General features: G+C 53.6%; 2 protein-coding genes across 2 annotated transcripts in view; both read left to right on the top strand.

Moving 5' to 3' along the window:
• Positions 1-301: 301 nt before the first annotated feature.
• On the top strand, positions 302-6,599 carry HBEGF (heparin binding EGF like growth factor). The gene is made up of 6 exons (XM_054288057.1): positions 302-369; positions 605-781; positions 2,689-2,866; positions 4,768-4,923; positions 5,037-5,129; positions 6,192-6,599. Exons 1-5 carry the CDS (start codon positions 327-329, stop codon positions 5,107-5,109), a joined length of 627 nt encoding a protein of 208 aa, XP_054144032.1. The 5' UTR covers positions 302-326; the 3' UTR covers positions 5,110-5,129; positions 6,192-6,599.
• Positions 6,600-8,269: 1,670 nt separating this feature from the next.
• Positions 8,270-14,347, top strand: part of PFDN1 (prefoldin subunit 1) — a 32,033-nt gene continuing 25,955 nt past the window's right edge. Inside the window, exons 1-2 of the mRNA XM_054288019.1 lie at positions 8,270-8,324; positions 8,520-8,686. Coding sequence (XP_054143994.1) covers positions 8,292-8,324; positions 8,520-8,686 — 200 coding nt within the window. The 5' untranslated portion in view covers positions 8,270-8,291. The remainder of the gene's footprint in view (positions 8,325-8,519; positions 8,687-14,347) is intronic.

The raw sequence follows: 14,347 nt of genomic DNA, 5'->3' as shown, positions 1-14,347 counted from the left end.
GCTCACACCGCCGGCCCGGCCCGGCCCGGCCCACAGCGCGGAGCGGCACCGGGGTGGCGGTGGCTCTCGGGTCCTGGCCCGTCTCCAGGAGCGAGGAGACCACACCAGGCCCCGGCCAAGGTCCCGGGACCCAGTCCCACTCTCAGCCAGCAGGGCGCCCGCTGGGGTCGCTGGGGCAGCCCTTCCCAGGGGCGGGACCGTGTCTCAGCCTCGCCCCGCCCCGTCGCCTCTCTCCTTTCTACCCGCCGCGGGGCCGCCGTGCCGGAGAGCGGGCAGCGCTGCGGGACCGAGCGGAGCGCGGCTGGACGTGTGTGTGCCCGCGGGTCATGGACGGGCGGGCGGTGCTGATCCAGGCGCTGCTGGCGGCAGGTACGGGCTCGCGTGGGGAGTGTCCCGGGCGCGGACAGCGTGCCCCATCGCCGTGCTCGGCTGAGGGTCCCGGACATGTGGGGGATGGTTTTGGGCAACGCGGGCATGGCGGGTTCCGGGCACGGGTAACGCGGTCCTGGTCCCGGGTGTGGGCGGACGGGAAGATTGGTCCCTGTCCCGCGTGGGGGTCCGGGCAAGGCGGTGTCAGCTCCGCTTCTGACCGCTCTCTCCGCAGTGTGCTCGGCGGCGGCGGGCGGGCTGCGCCGGGACGAGCTGCACAACGAGGTGCTGCACAAGGGCGGCGGTGGCGGCGGGGTGCCGGTCCCGGCCACGGCCCCGCTGCTCGGTGGCAGCCCGGAGAAGGAGGGCGGCGGAGCGGCCTCGGGGGACGACTTCAGCGAGCTGCCGAGAGGTAGGGACGGGATAAAGGGTCCCAGGGCGGGGCTGGGGTCGCGGAACGGGCTGAGCTCGGGGCAATCAGAGTCGAAGAGATCGCGAAGGTGCCGGGCCGGGCTCGGCTCAGTCCCGCGGGTGCCCCGGCAGCAGCTCCGGTTCCGCTTCGGAGGGACTTGCGGTGGTGGGTGGGAGCAGTCTCAGATACCGAGCCTTGGCGGCAGCAGACCCGAATGGGAGTAGCCCGTGGGGCACCAGCACGGAGCGGTGGCGCTCCTGCCGGGGGCTGTCCGTGCTCCTGAAGTCTCCTACAGGGCGGGTTCCAGGGGGTCCCGGCTCTCAGCTGCTTGGCCGGGAGGATCAGAGCTCCTCGTGGTGGGGTTGCCGTGTCCGCGGGCCCGCGCTGCCCTCACGGCCGTGGCCGTGGCGCGGGGACCGCCGTGAGTCACCGCCGCCCACGCGCGGCTGCTCCTCATTCCGCGGCAGGGCTCGTCAGCCGGCAGCCCCGCCACGGGGGCGGTGGGGACACCGCTGCTCGCTGGGCTCCCGAGCACCCACACCGGGCTTCGTGCCCCGGGCTGGCACCAGAGAGTGTCCCGGGGGCTCTCATGGAGGTTGGACGGGAGCTGAGGGTGTGAGTGTACCCGTGCCTCGCACACGCGGCTTGCCGAGGGCAGTACCTGGCACCAGGAGCGTGCTCTGCTCCGTACGGCTCACTCTCCCATTTTTCTGTGTTTTTCTTTGCTTTCTTGCTGTGCCAGCAGACTGTGACAAAAAGCTGGCAAAACCGGGCTGAGCCGCTCGCACAGGGGGGACTCAGCCCTCGGGAAATGTAGCAGTGTGTGTTGGCTGTGGCTGGGAGATAACTCAGGGCAGGAGAGGCAGGGGACGGAGCAGTGTCTGCTGTCAGCCTCCTCCGCGGTTTCTCCAAGCCGCAGCGTTTCCTGGAGTATCGGTTTTCTCCAGGCGCAGCGTGCAGGATGTCGACATGGCTTTGCTAGGTGTGCAACCGGTGTGTGCCAGCGTGAGAGGTGCTGGTTCCGTGAGGAAGTGGTTGAGTTGTAACCTGGGCAGGTTACAACTTGTCACGTTGGACTCTGCTGTGCTCTCCTTCCCCAGCAGCCCCGGGCTTAATTCACCGGGGTTACTGAGCACCATAGCTTGGGGGGAGCTAAAAAATCCTCCTTGGAGCAGAGTGCTCTTCAACACCTCACTGCCTACTGAGATCAAGCTGGGAGTTGGCTTTTTGGTATCTGCACACCTTAAAAGCCATTCCAGTACCGTTGTTAGTGTGGGGCTGTGTCTGGGTGCGGAGCTTGGTGCTCTGGTTTCCACCAACCCGACAGGGGTCTGGCATGGCACCAAAAGCCACTGGTTACTGCACCACAATTAAAACATACCGTTGTAATTCATGGGAATGATGCCCTCACAATCTCCTGGGCTCTGCAAAACCAAAACTTAAGGCAGGCTTGCTCTTTTAATTCTGCCCTGGGGTGAGTAAGGCATCCTTGTGCCCACGGGAAGGAGAGTCCATCAGAGCCATGAATAGGGTCTTAGAAAAGTCTGTGCTTGTCAGGGGAATAAAGGCCAGATAAAGGGGCAATTAGCAATGTTCTGTATTCAGTGGAAACTGGTGCATATAATAGCAGCATTTGAGATGTATAAAGCTCTGTTCCCCCTGCCCAACTCCCTTCTTTCCTTGAGAATTGTTCTTATGAATTGGAAAGGCCATGATATTTGTGAGGAGCTGAAAAAAAAAAGAAAAAGCCCCTCCACCCGGGGCTCGGGGGCAGCTCCCAGCACAAAGGGCTGTGGGAGCCAGGGCTGAGCAGTGGTGGCAGCCCTGGGATGTGGCTTTGCCTTCCCTTTGCTTGGCACGTGGAGCTGATCTGACTGCTCTTCTCTCCTTCCCAAATTGTTTTCCAGTTGCCTTCCTGTCAAAGCCTCAAGGGCTCGTTACTCCCAAGAAAAAAGGCAACGGCAATAAAAGAAGAAAAGGCAAAGGCCTGGGGAAGAAGAGAGACCCATGCCTGCGGAAGTACAAGGATTTCTGTATTCACGGCGAGTGCAAGTACATCCGAGAGCTGGGAGCTCCCTCTTGCATGTGAGTTCTGGTGTGTGCCTGTGAGGGGGAGCCTTACTCATGGTTCTTTCAATTCTCCAGGCCAGGCAGAGGAAAAGCAGAGATATTTTTAGTGCATGTTCCCTACCCATGCAGGGACAACTCTGACTTGGCCTCTTCCTTGTAATTCTTGAGAAGTGTCCACCCCTTCCCCAAAGCCTGTCATGGCCTTAGGGCCAGGGTTCCCTGTCAGCACAGTGAGTTCTGGCTGTGCTGGGGACTGCAGAATGGTGTGTAGGGCTGGGGTCCGGCAGCTGAGGGCTTCTGCAGGTCTGATTTGGGAAACCTCATCCTGACCCTGTAAATGCCCCACTCTGAGACCTCTGGGCTCCTTCATCTCTCAGGGCACATCAGTGCAGGTGGGAGGAGCATCTCTGCCATGCCACCAGCAAAGCAAAGGGAGGCAGCACCTTTGGGGACAGGCTGCCAAAGCCATGCCCAAGCTGTCCCTTGGCCTGATGAAATGCAGGGCTGTGTACCCCTCCTTGCCCATCCCCCCTGGGATGCAGAGAAAGCAGGGACTAGATGAGGCCAGTGAAGGAGAAAGTATTTGCCTGCTGCTGGGGCACCTGGATACAGCACTGCTGCTGCAGGAAATACCCTGGGGTGCATATTTGATCCCCACTGACGTGGGCAGGACTTGAGCTGGCAGATATGTAAGAGGCTTTGTTCTTCACTATCAATCCTCTGAGCCACCCAGCCTTGAGCCCAGGGAAGATAATAGCTCCTTGGCTTATGGTGCCCACAGGATCTGCAATCTGCAGGGATCAAGCTCCACAGAGCTCCTCTAACTCCCTGGTTCCTCCCTGTTGAAGCTGTCATGAAGTTGGGCCCTTGCATGGGGGACTCGGGACTGCCAATGAGGGCACATCTTTGCAGGCTCAGCTTGGGTTGGTGACCCAGCACAGTGTGGGTTGTGACACCCTGGCCTAGGACTGGGACAGCCAGGTGTCCCCTGCCCAGATCCCTGGGGCTGGGAGAGAAACTGGGACACAGACAAGCAGCAGGGATTTGGGAGCTGGCTTTGTCTCTTCAGCATGGTGGTCTGTCCCTGGGTGACGTCTCCCAGAACCATCAGAGTTTTTAGTAACAGTGGCCAACTGCCCCAGTCTCCTCTGCTGAAGAGGCTTTGTGTTGCCTGGTGTCACTTGGTTGTGGCTGCTCTTGGTGCTTGGCTGTGCCCCTGTCACAGGGTCTCCTGCAGTGCTGCTTCCTGGGGCACAGGGTGGAATGAGGGTGCTGCTGGGCTGGATCCTGCACCTCTGCCATGTGCCCAGCCTTGCTGCTGTGCCTGGGAGGTGATGCTACATGTGGCATTGTGAGCCCAGGAGCTGGGCTGAGTCCGGCTTGGAGATCAGCCTGAGGGTCAGTGGTGCTGGATATAGAGGGATATATTTATCTGATTGCATCAGTGCAATGTGGCTCAGGGAGGGCTGGAAGCCTCCCAGCCTGTGTGGAGTGTTATTTCTGTGACATGAGCAACCTCCCAAGTCTCCAGGGATGGGACACCTCTGAGCTGGCAGGGTGTGCAGGGACATCCTGCTCCATGGGAAATGCTGGCCCAGCTGCCTCACTGCTCCCTTCCCACTCCTAGAGGTGTTCTGGGCAACCTGCCTGGGGGTGACTGGAAAGAGCACAGACCCCAGTGCCTTCTGCTGAGAGAGACCTCAACCTTTCTAGGAAACTTCGCTAGGTGCAGGAGAAGCTTAATTTACCAGGCCAATAGAGATGATGGTGACCTCCCAGCTCAGGGGTGTGGGGGAACAGGCAGGGTGCTGGTTGAGGCTGAGCACAGAGGCATTGCCTTCCCGTGGGGTGTGGGGCACACAAAGACCTCCTGTCCTTGCTCACCACTGACCTTTATGAGTTTCCTCCTTGCCCAGATGCCAGCCAGGCTATCATGGGGAGCGCTGCCATGGCCTCCTGCTGCCGGTGGAGCACCCGCCCAGCGCCTACGACCACACCACAGCCCTGGCTGTGGTGGCTGTTGTCCTGTCCTCCCTGTGTCTCATCATCATCGCAGCCCTGCTGATGCTCAGGTAAGGGGGATGGCACTGAGCTCCCAGATCTGTGTCCCTGGCAAGATCATGTGCAAGAGGAGGGTGACAGAGGTTTCTCCATGCCCTGAGCATCTCTTTGCTTGGCTTTGCAGGTGTCACAAGAGGGGTGGCTACGATGTAGAAAACGAAGAGAAAATCAAGCTGGGCATCACTGTGAATCACTGAGGATGCCAGGTGCTGGCAAGGTGAGCCCCTGGCTGGGCGTGGGGCAGCAGTGGGGCTGGTGGACATCTGGGGGCTCTGCTGTTTGTGCTGAGGGACTGCTGTGTGGATCCTGTGCCAGAGCTAGGCAGGAGCTGAAGGCAGCCTGAGTCTGGAGAAGCAGCTGGCTGAGAGTCTGGGCTGCCCTGTGGGGCTCCAGTCTTCTTTTCTCCCCTTCCTGCTGAAATCCTGTCCCTGGTACCCCTGTCATTCCTATGTTCTTCTTTCTAACCCCAAGTCCCTGCTCTGTGCTGGTGTTCCATGCTTTGGAGATGTTTGGTAGTAGGGAAGCTGCTTCTGTTTTGTTTAGCTTTTTCCCCCCCGCTCATTCTGCTCTCTCTCTGACCCTCTGAGTCACTTCCCCTCCTTAGATATCGCCTCTATTTATATACATGTGTAAAAAACCCCTTTCCTTTTCATTCCCACTCTGCTTATTACTTGCACCAAAGCAAGGCCTATCAGCTTGGCACAGGGGGATCTTGCTGCCAGCCCATGCCATGTTCTTCTGGCTGGGTTGTGATGTGTGCTCTGCCCCAGGGGTGGCTCTGGGGCTGCATGCTGAAAATCTGTCAAACTTCCTCTGATCTGACCTAAACCCTGACGTTAGATGTAGTCATACATATTACAGCTACTTCTCTTTAAAAAAAAAAAAAGAAAAAAAAAGAAAAGTCATTGTTCTTTGTGAGGATGAAGTAATGCCTTTGGAGAATTTCTGTCATGCTCATCACAGTGTTGGGGGTGGGAATTTGAGCTGTTCATAGAAGCCGAATTTTCAGGAAAGAGACTTGGCACAAGGCTTTCCTCGCTGTCTCCTTTACCCTGGGGGTTTCTGGGGTGGATGTGTCCGGTGGAAAAAGTGCTGCGGTCCCCAGAAGGGAGCATGGTGTTGTACCTTGGCTCCCATCCTCCCGGGTCCAGCCCCGAGGGTGGCGAGAGGGGCTTGGGTGGGCTGGGTGTGTCGGCACCTCCATCGCAGCTCGCAGGGAGCGCTCCGTGGCAGCGCAGCCCAGGATCGCGGTGTGAGCTCTCCCGTCTCTCTCTCGCAGGGGCCGGCACTAACGCACTTCTACCTCCTGGAAGAGGCGAGACCGCGACGCCGGCGGCACGGGGCTGCGGCACGCTGGGGGCTCGCTGCAGCACCGGGACGGCACCGGCGGGGCTGCTCGGGCAGCGGCGGCACTGCGGCGGCTCCGCGGCCACCTCCGGGACGGTGCTGACCGGGGGCACGGGGACTCTCCGTCCGCTGCAGTACGTGCCGAGGAACAAGCTGTGAAAGGGAGGAGACCGAGCTCGGGGCTTCCTTCGCCGCAGAAATGGGGGGGAGGGTAACAGCTATTTAACAAGATATTTTTCATTTTAAATTATATATTTATTTTAGATAAACTGTACATAGTATTTATATTTATTGTAGGTCTGGCCCTGCATGCTTCATGTACGTCAAGATGACAGGGTCAGACCTCCCTTATTTTTTAAGTGCAATGTAATATTCTAATAAATAACACTTTGTAACAAAGCCTTGGGTCGTTAATTTAATCATGGAGGTGGAAAGCAGTCAGAATTCTGAAGGCTGTGTTCAGCACCAATTCCATGCTGGTCTGGTACTGCCAACAGCAGCAGAGATCCTGAGTGTGTGGTCAGGGCTGCTGGATCAGCTTGTGCCATCCTTGGGGAGCAGTGTGGTGTAAGGGGCTGGAGGCAGGATCCATCTCAGCTTGGCCCCATGTGGATTATTTCAGAGCTTTTCTTCATCTTTACCAGCTGGTGCTTGGGGAGGGGTGTGATGTTTGTGGGTCTGCTCACCAAGCAAAGCTGCCTCTGGTATGAATAAAGCCACTCTGGCCACTGATTTGTCATTTAGACACTGGCACAGGTTGCCCAGAGAAGCTGTGGCTGCCCCATACCTGTGGGTGTTCAAGGCCAGGCTGAATGTGGCTTTGAGCAACCTGGTCCACTGGAGGGTGGGCTGGGTTATCCTAAAGGTCTCTTCCAACCAAATAATATGATGATGGTTCTATGATTTGGCAGAACCAAAAATTGCAGAGGTGGAATCACACCCCTTTTGAAAGGAATCCCAGCTGTTCTTGGGGGGATTGGAGGTTCTTGGAGCTGAGGTAATTCCAGCAAGAATCACTTCATACAGTGATCAGGAATGATTCCTTACTTTGCAGTAAAATAACCTCCAAACCAGTTCTTTCCTCTTCCCTGAGGGGAAGTGAGAGCGGGGGAGTTGCTGGCTCTGCTAGAGAGCTGTGAGGCAAAGAAACCAACAGGATCCTGGGCTGCATCCAAAGCAGTGTGGCCAGCAGGTCAAGGGGTGATTTCTCCCCTCTACCACGTACAGTTCTGGTGTCTCCAACATTAAGAACAATATGGAACTGCTGGAGCAAGTCCAAAGGAAGCCACAAAGTTGGTAAGAGGAGTGGAGGATCTTCCCTATGGAGACAGACTGAGAGAGCTGGGGCTGCTCTGGTGGAGAAGAAAAAGTTGAGTAGAGAACTCATTGCAACCTTCCAGTGTCTGAGGGGGCCACCAAGGAAGCCAGAGAGGGACTCCTCACCAGGAACTGTAGTGACAGGACAAGGAGTAATAGGCACAAATTGAAAGAAGGGAATTTTAGATTAGATATATGGAAGAAATTCTTCATTTTGAGGGTGGTGAGGGATGGAAACAGGTTGCCCAGAGAAGCTGTGGCTGGCCCATCCCTGGGACTGTCCAAGGCAGGGTTGGACGGCACTTGGAGCAACCTGGGATAGTGGAAGGTGTCCCTGCCCGGGGTAGGGGGGACTTGGGATGAGCTGATCTTTAAGGTCCTTTCCAGCTCCTTAGGCAGGGATTGTTCTCCCCCTCTGGCTGCTCCAGGCCTTCTCCAACCCCCGGGCCGGGCACACCCATGCGGGGCCGGCCCGACGAGCTGGTCTCGGGCCCACAGCCCCACCGGTGCAGCCGGCCCTGGAGGGCACCGCAGGGTGGAGCGAAGAGCCCTCACGGGAGCCCCCACCCCAGCTGGTGCCAGGGCTGGTCCCACAGCAGTCCCCGGCCCGCCCGGTCCCGGTCCCGGCGCCAGCCCCGGTCCCACAGCGCGTCCCGCCCGCGGGTGGAGCCCTGACTGCCCCCGCCCCTCCGCGCATGCGCTTTGCGCGGACAAGATGGCAGCGCCCGTGGATCTGGAGCTGAAGAAGGTACGAGACCCCCGCCCGCGTGTTTCTCTTTCATGTGCGCTCCCTCCTTGTGTCCCACCCTTCCACTGTGTGTCCTGCCCACTGTGCGTCCCCCTCCGTGTCCCCCTCTGTGTCCCGGCGGCGGCGGCCGGCTCCCCCAGCCCGGGACCGGTTGTGCCCCCGGCGCTCCTCACCCCTGCTCTCTCCCCTGGGCAGGCCTTCACGGAGCTGCAGGCCAAGGTGATGGACACGCAGCAGAAGGTGAAGCTGGCCGACCTGCAGATCGAGCAGCTCACCAAGACCAAGAAGCACGCGCACCTCACCGACACGGAGGTGATGATGCTGGTGGACGAGACCCGCATGTACGAGGGCGTGGGGCGGATGTGAGTATCGGCCGGGGCCGGGGACACCACCGGGAGAGGGGCCCCTGGGTTCAGGAAGGACAGTGAGAATCTGCAGCATGTCTGGCGAAGGATAACGCAGTTGGGGAAGGGTCTGGAGCGCAAGAAGTGGCTGAAAGAGCTGTGATAACTCAGCCTGGAGAAAAAGAGACTCGTGGGGAACCTTCTTGTTTTCTTCAGCTTCCTGACTGGAGAGTGGAGCCTAGTGGTGGTCAGCTCTTCTCCCAGACAGCAAGTGATGAGAGGACATAGGCTTAAACTGCACCAGGGGTGGTTTAGGTAGGTCATTAGGAAGAATTTCTTCACAGAAAGGGTGATTAAACATTGGAAGGGGATGCCCAGGGAGGTGGTGGAGTCACCATCCCTGGAGGTGTTTAAGGAAAGACTGGACATGGCACTTATTCCATCATCTAGTTGACAAGATGGTGTTGCGTCATAGGTTGCACTCAGTGATCTCAGGGGTGTTTTACAACCTGATTGATTCTGTGATTCTGAGTCCTCCAGCCTGAGGCTCTGTGAAGCCTCCAGGCTGCTGCCCTGGGCAGGAGGCTCTCCACAAAGAGCATGTTAACTTTCTGTCAGCACATTCAATTGTTCCCTTTTATCTTCCATTTTTAATTTCAGCAATCTGCCTTTGAAAGCAGCAAGGCTTATTCCTTTACTTCTTGGGGTTAGGTACTGGCTGCCTCAATGAAGGGCTGTTACAAATTATATTGGCTTTGTGTGGTTTTGCTTGCTGGCTCAGCTCCTGGCCTCGGTGCTGTCCTCTGGCATGTCTGGGGAGTTTGTAATTTCAACTAGCAGAATGCTCTAATGCCAAATGGCATTTGTGGAAAGGCACTCACAGATCTGCCCAGCATCAGTCATTTCCAGTGTTGTTTATGTCAAACTCCTTGAAAACCCCCTGTGCATAGTTCCTGTGCTCAGGGCTTTGCTGGCACAGATGTTTTACAGAAATTTCCTTTGCAGTGTCATGCCAGGGAATGGATCTAATGTCATTGCTTGGATTTTTTTCAAACCCTTGGAAGTGAACATAAAGCTTGTATGGGTAGTCCCAGTGCATTCTTAAAGATGTATTTCTGTGTGTTGGATGGCTGCCAAAAGAAATACCTTAAACCAGGCTGAGGTGTTCTGATTGATTTCTGCAATGCACTTTGGTGGGATTTCAGCAGCCTCTGAAAGAAGACTCTATAAAGTGGTTTTTATACAGAGAGGTTTCACCAAATAAAGTGGTTTCAAATCTGAAACACATGCTTGCTTGACAAATGTCACATTAGATTTCTGCATTTCTGATTTGAGAAAGAGGATTTTGTCTCATGTGAGTTGGGTAACAGTGATGACTGCCCAACTCGGGATGTGGTTTGTGAAATACTGGATCTGCTCAGACTGCTGCCAGCAGGGGAGATTGTATCAACCTCCTCCCTGCCCTGTTTACCCCACCTTCTTCGTGTCAAAGTGGCTGATCACAGGAGCAAGCAGTGAGCCAGGTCAGCCTTCCAGTGCCCTCATCCCTCAGCCCACACAATCTCCAGACCAAGCTGTAGGGAGGTGGCAGGATGGGAAGGCAGGAGTGGTGTGTGCTTGCACTTTGCTGAGAGTTTCAGGGGAGTTGTAACCAGGCTAATGGAGCTGTTCAGAGTGGCAGGGTTCCCACTAAATAAACTTTTCCAAGTAGGTTAAATGTTTATGTTGAGTTTGGTGGGGGTGCTGGTGACATCAAAAACAGACAGAGTCTGGTCTCTTGTAAAAGGGGACTGATTGACCAGGGCAGGCTGTAGATGTAGCAAACACTTGTGTTTGGAGTAGCCATGAGATGTCTCAAAAGGCTTTTTTTTCTGTTTGGGTTCTTCACAGAGCAGACAGATGAAGAGTAAAAGATAATTCTGGAGTCAACATGTTTCTTTAAAGCTTTTTCAGAATTTGAAAGTCTAGAGGGCCTTTAGATGGGAGAAGTCCCTCAAGGTACTTTAAGAATGTGAGAGTGTTGGTCTTTATGGTTAAATGATCCTGCCTGTGAATCAGGTGTGGAGTGTGACAGTGGTCACAAGGGTTTTCAGGGTGAAGAGAGAGGCGAGAATGTTGATCTCATGTTAAGAAGGCTTGATTTATTATTTTGTGATATATATATACTACATTATAACTATACTAAAAGAAATAGAAGGAAAAGTTCTCAGAAGGCTAGCTAAGCTAAGAATAGAAAAGGAATGAGTAACAAAGGTCTGTGTCTCAGCAGAGAGTGAGACCCAGCTCTGCCGTGAGTGGTCAGTAAATCCAAACATCCACCCGAGACCAATCATGGATCCACCTGTTGCATTCCACAGCAGCAGATAACCATTGGTTACACTTTGTTGCTGAGGCCAGAGCTTCTCAGAAGGGGGAAAAATCCTAAAAAAAGGATTTTTCACAAAAGATGTCTGTGACAGTGGGGAGCAGATGTTATTTCATCATAGTCTGAAGTGCTTTGTCCTGCTTTCTGCTTCTGCCTCCTCCTTGGGAGTGAGACACCTTCTTGATGTGCTGAACCACTTACCCTTGCTGTGTGCAGGAGCCCCAGTCCTGTGGGGAGCCCTCTCTTCCTTCCCTTTCCTGACCAGACAGGTGTGAGGCAGGGCTGGCAGCTCTGGCTCCTCGGGGATGGCAGAGGCGCCAGCAGGGAAATATTTACATTGTGATATTGTTTAAAAACTGAACTTTTCATGGCCTTTCTTGTATTAGTGGCTATGCAAATACAGATTAAGGGAGTGCTCTTCTTCTGAATGCTGTTCATTCATTCTTTTTTTTTTTTTTTTGCTTTTTTTTAATCCCCTGCCTAAGCTTGACAGGGTGTTTCTGTGAGCTCTGCCTGTCCTGGCTGTGGGGCTGAAGCTGCCCTGCCAACTGGCAGTGATGCGCTGGTGTGATTTGTGTCACTTCCTAGTGCAGACAGCTTGCACCAAGTACATGAGGAACTTCCTGGAGCCCACTCCACCCCTAGCAGAAAATTTATTGCTGAAATTTGGGCTTTTGGCAAAACAGGCTAAAGCAACCCCTGAGCAGGAGTTTAAATCCAAGGGCAGTCTAGCATCTTGTGTTCCACTGGCGACCAGAGGAGGTGGTCCCTGTGGTTCTTCTGGACATAGAAGCCATGTTCTGTGAAGTGGACTAGCAGATGTCCTGCAGGGACATGAGTCTGGCCACCAAAGGCATATTTGTGATGTCTTAATTTCATTTATGTAGTCCAGCATGGAAATACTGGAGCTCTAAAGGGTTTCAGTTACCCAGGAAGGGTGGAGGTTTGAGTCACTGTTAACTCTGATTATCAGGGTTCTTCTGCTTGAATAACTAAATTCTTGAAGTAAGCTTTGTGCTTCTATTCCTGTGCTTAACTTTTTTTTTTTAATTTCCTTTTTTTTCTTCCCTCAGACCCATCTAAGCTCTACTTAGAATCTGGCATCTGATGGGGTTTCTGTGTTTTTCCTCCAGTTTGGGTGGATGGGCTGTATGCAAAGGGCCAGCACATACCCTTCTGTAGGACAAGATACTCCAGGTCTTCGTGGAATTTGAAGGCTTGAGAAACTGTGGTGACGTGCTGCATCCTGGGAGGAAGCCTGCCTGCTTTGGTACTTCCTTCTGCATTACTTGGAAAGCAGTTGTGTGGGTTTTATTTTCTGAACCCCTATCCTGAGTCTCCCTCCTTCCCAGAAAGCTTTTCCTTCACTGCTGATGAATGTGAAAGTTTCACTTGTTGTCCCTCAACTTAATTTGATTTGGTTTTTTTTTGGGAGTATTGCAGTTTGTGTAACACACCGAGGCCTTACCGGGCTCCACACGTGGGGCTCAATTTACTTTTGCTGAAGCTATTTTTGCTTTGACAGAAGAAATGTCAGTGCCACATAGTATGAGCTGATGAATTGCTGTGTACTGTACATATCTGTGAGGCTGGGAGCTCATCTGGGTGGTGGCATCTTGCCAAATACATTTCAGTTCTGTTACTTCATACTCTTTTGAAGGGCCCGTTACGTAGCCTGAGACAGCTACCACTGTGCTGGACTTCTGCTCAAGCTATTTGTGAACTGATATCATCGTGTTGCTTTGAGAACTATGTTGAAAGTTTAAGCTTCAGAATTCTGTCTGAATATTTCAGACCTTTCCCTTTACATTCTTCTAGCCCATAACCTGGACAAGATCCTTATTTACAGGAGAAAAATGTCTGGCACTTGGTGTGGGGCACAGTGAGGAGAGTGCTGCAGATTTTCATGCCATGCCAAAATAGACAGTCAGTTTTGGTTTGATATTGCTTTATCATCAGTTTACTTGTACAGCTAATGGGAGAACACTTAAAAGAGAAAATATAAGTAGAAATCAAGCAAATACTGTAGCACAACTTTTGGCTCAAGATTTTCTGCAAGCATAATATATTATCACAGCTGTCCCTATAAAATGACTTTGTACCATTACAGTATTTTATGGGACAGCTGTAATAACATGATTTTGAATTTAAAAAGTTTTTTAAAGAGTGGTTCAGATTTTTGGTGTCTGAACCATATGCATGTCAAACCTGAGAGAGAATTAAATGTTCTTGATGATTCCTTGGACTTAAATGCATTCTTGCTTTTACTGTGATTCATGGTTTTGTTTGAAAATGAGACAGGATCACCATTCACTGTAAGCTCTTTCCTGAACCCCCAAAGGCAGCAGTCCCTGCTGCACATCAGTGGGTGAAGCTGCAGGAGCTGCATTTCCACTGTTTGTGTGAGGTGTTTGTGTGTGTGTGTGTGAGGTGTTTTTGTGTGTGAGTGAGGTGTTTGTGTGTGTGTGTGAGGTGTTTGTGTGTGTATGTGAGGTGTTTGTGTGTGTGTGGTGTTTTTGTGTGTGTGTGTGAGGTGTTTGTGTGTGTGTGTGTGAGGTGTTTGTGTGTGAGGTGTTTGTGTGTGAGGTGTTTGTGTGTGAGGTGTTTGTGTGTGTGTGTGAGGTGTGTGTGAGTTGTTTGTGTGTGTGTGAGGTGTGTTTGTGTGTGTGTGAGGTGTGTTTGTGTGTGAGTGAGGTGTTTGTGTGTGTGTGTGTGAGGTGTTTTTGTGTGTGTGTGAGGTGTTTGTGTGTGTGTGTGAGGTGTTTGTGTGTGTGTGTGTGAGGTGTTTGTGTGTGTGTGAGGTGTTTGTGTGTGTGTGAAGTGTTTGTGTGTGTGTGTGAGGTGTGTGTGAGGTGTGTGTGTATGAGGTGTTTGTGTGTGTGTGAAGTGTTTGTGTGTGTGTGTGAGGTGTGTGTGTGTATGAGGTGTTTGTGTGTGTGTGAAGTGTTTGTGTGTGTGTGTGAGGTGTTTGTGTGTGTGTGTGAGGTGTGTGTGTGTGTGAGGTGTTTGTGTGTGTGTGTGTGTGAGTTGTTTGTGTGTGTGAGAGGTGTTTGTGTGTGTGTGAGTGAGGTGTGTGTGTGAGGTGTTTGATTCTGCCAGCACTGAACACTGCAGCTGCCCTGTGCTTCCTGCTCACATGTCAAAAATCTCACAAAGAGCTGAAGGACACCCAAGGCTTAACCTTGATGGTTCAGCTGCTAACTATAGGCTGGTGTGTGAAATCTGAGTGGCTCCTCCATGGGCTGGCTCTGTGGGGAGGGCTCGGTGCGAGCTGGGTGCTGGAGCCCGGCTGCCGAGGGGCTGACAGGTGCTAA

This window comes from Melozone crissalis, unplaced genomic scaffold, assembly GCF_028551555.1.
Source record: "Melozone crissalis strain CALT ecotype California unplaced genomic scaffold, PUWL_Pcris_2 ptg000061l_1, whole genome shotgun sequence".
In the NCBI taxonomy this organism is placed as follows: domain Eukaryota; kingdom Metazoa; phylum Chordata; class Aves; order Passeriformes; family Passerellidae; genus Melozone; species Melozone crissalis.
This window is presented reverse-complemented; position numbering and strand designations above follow the sequence as displayed.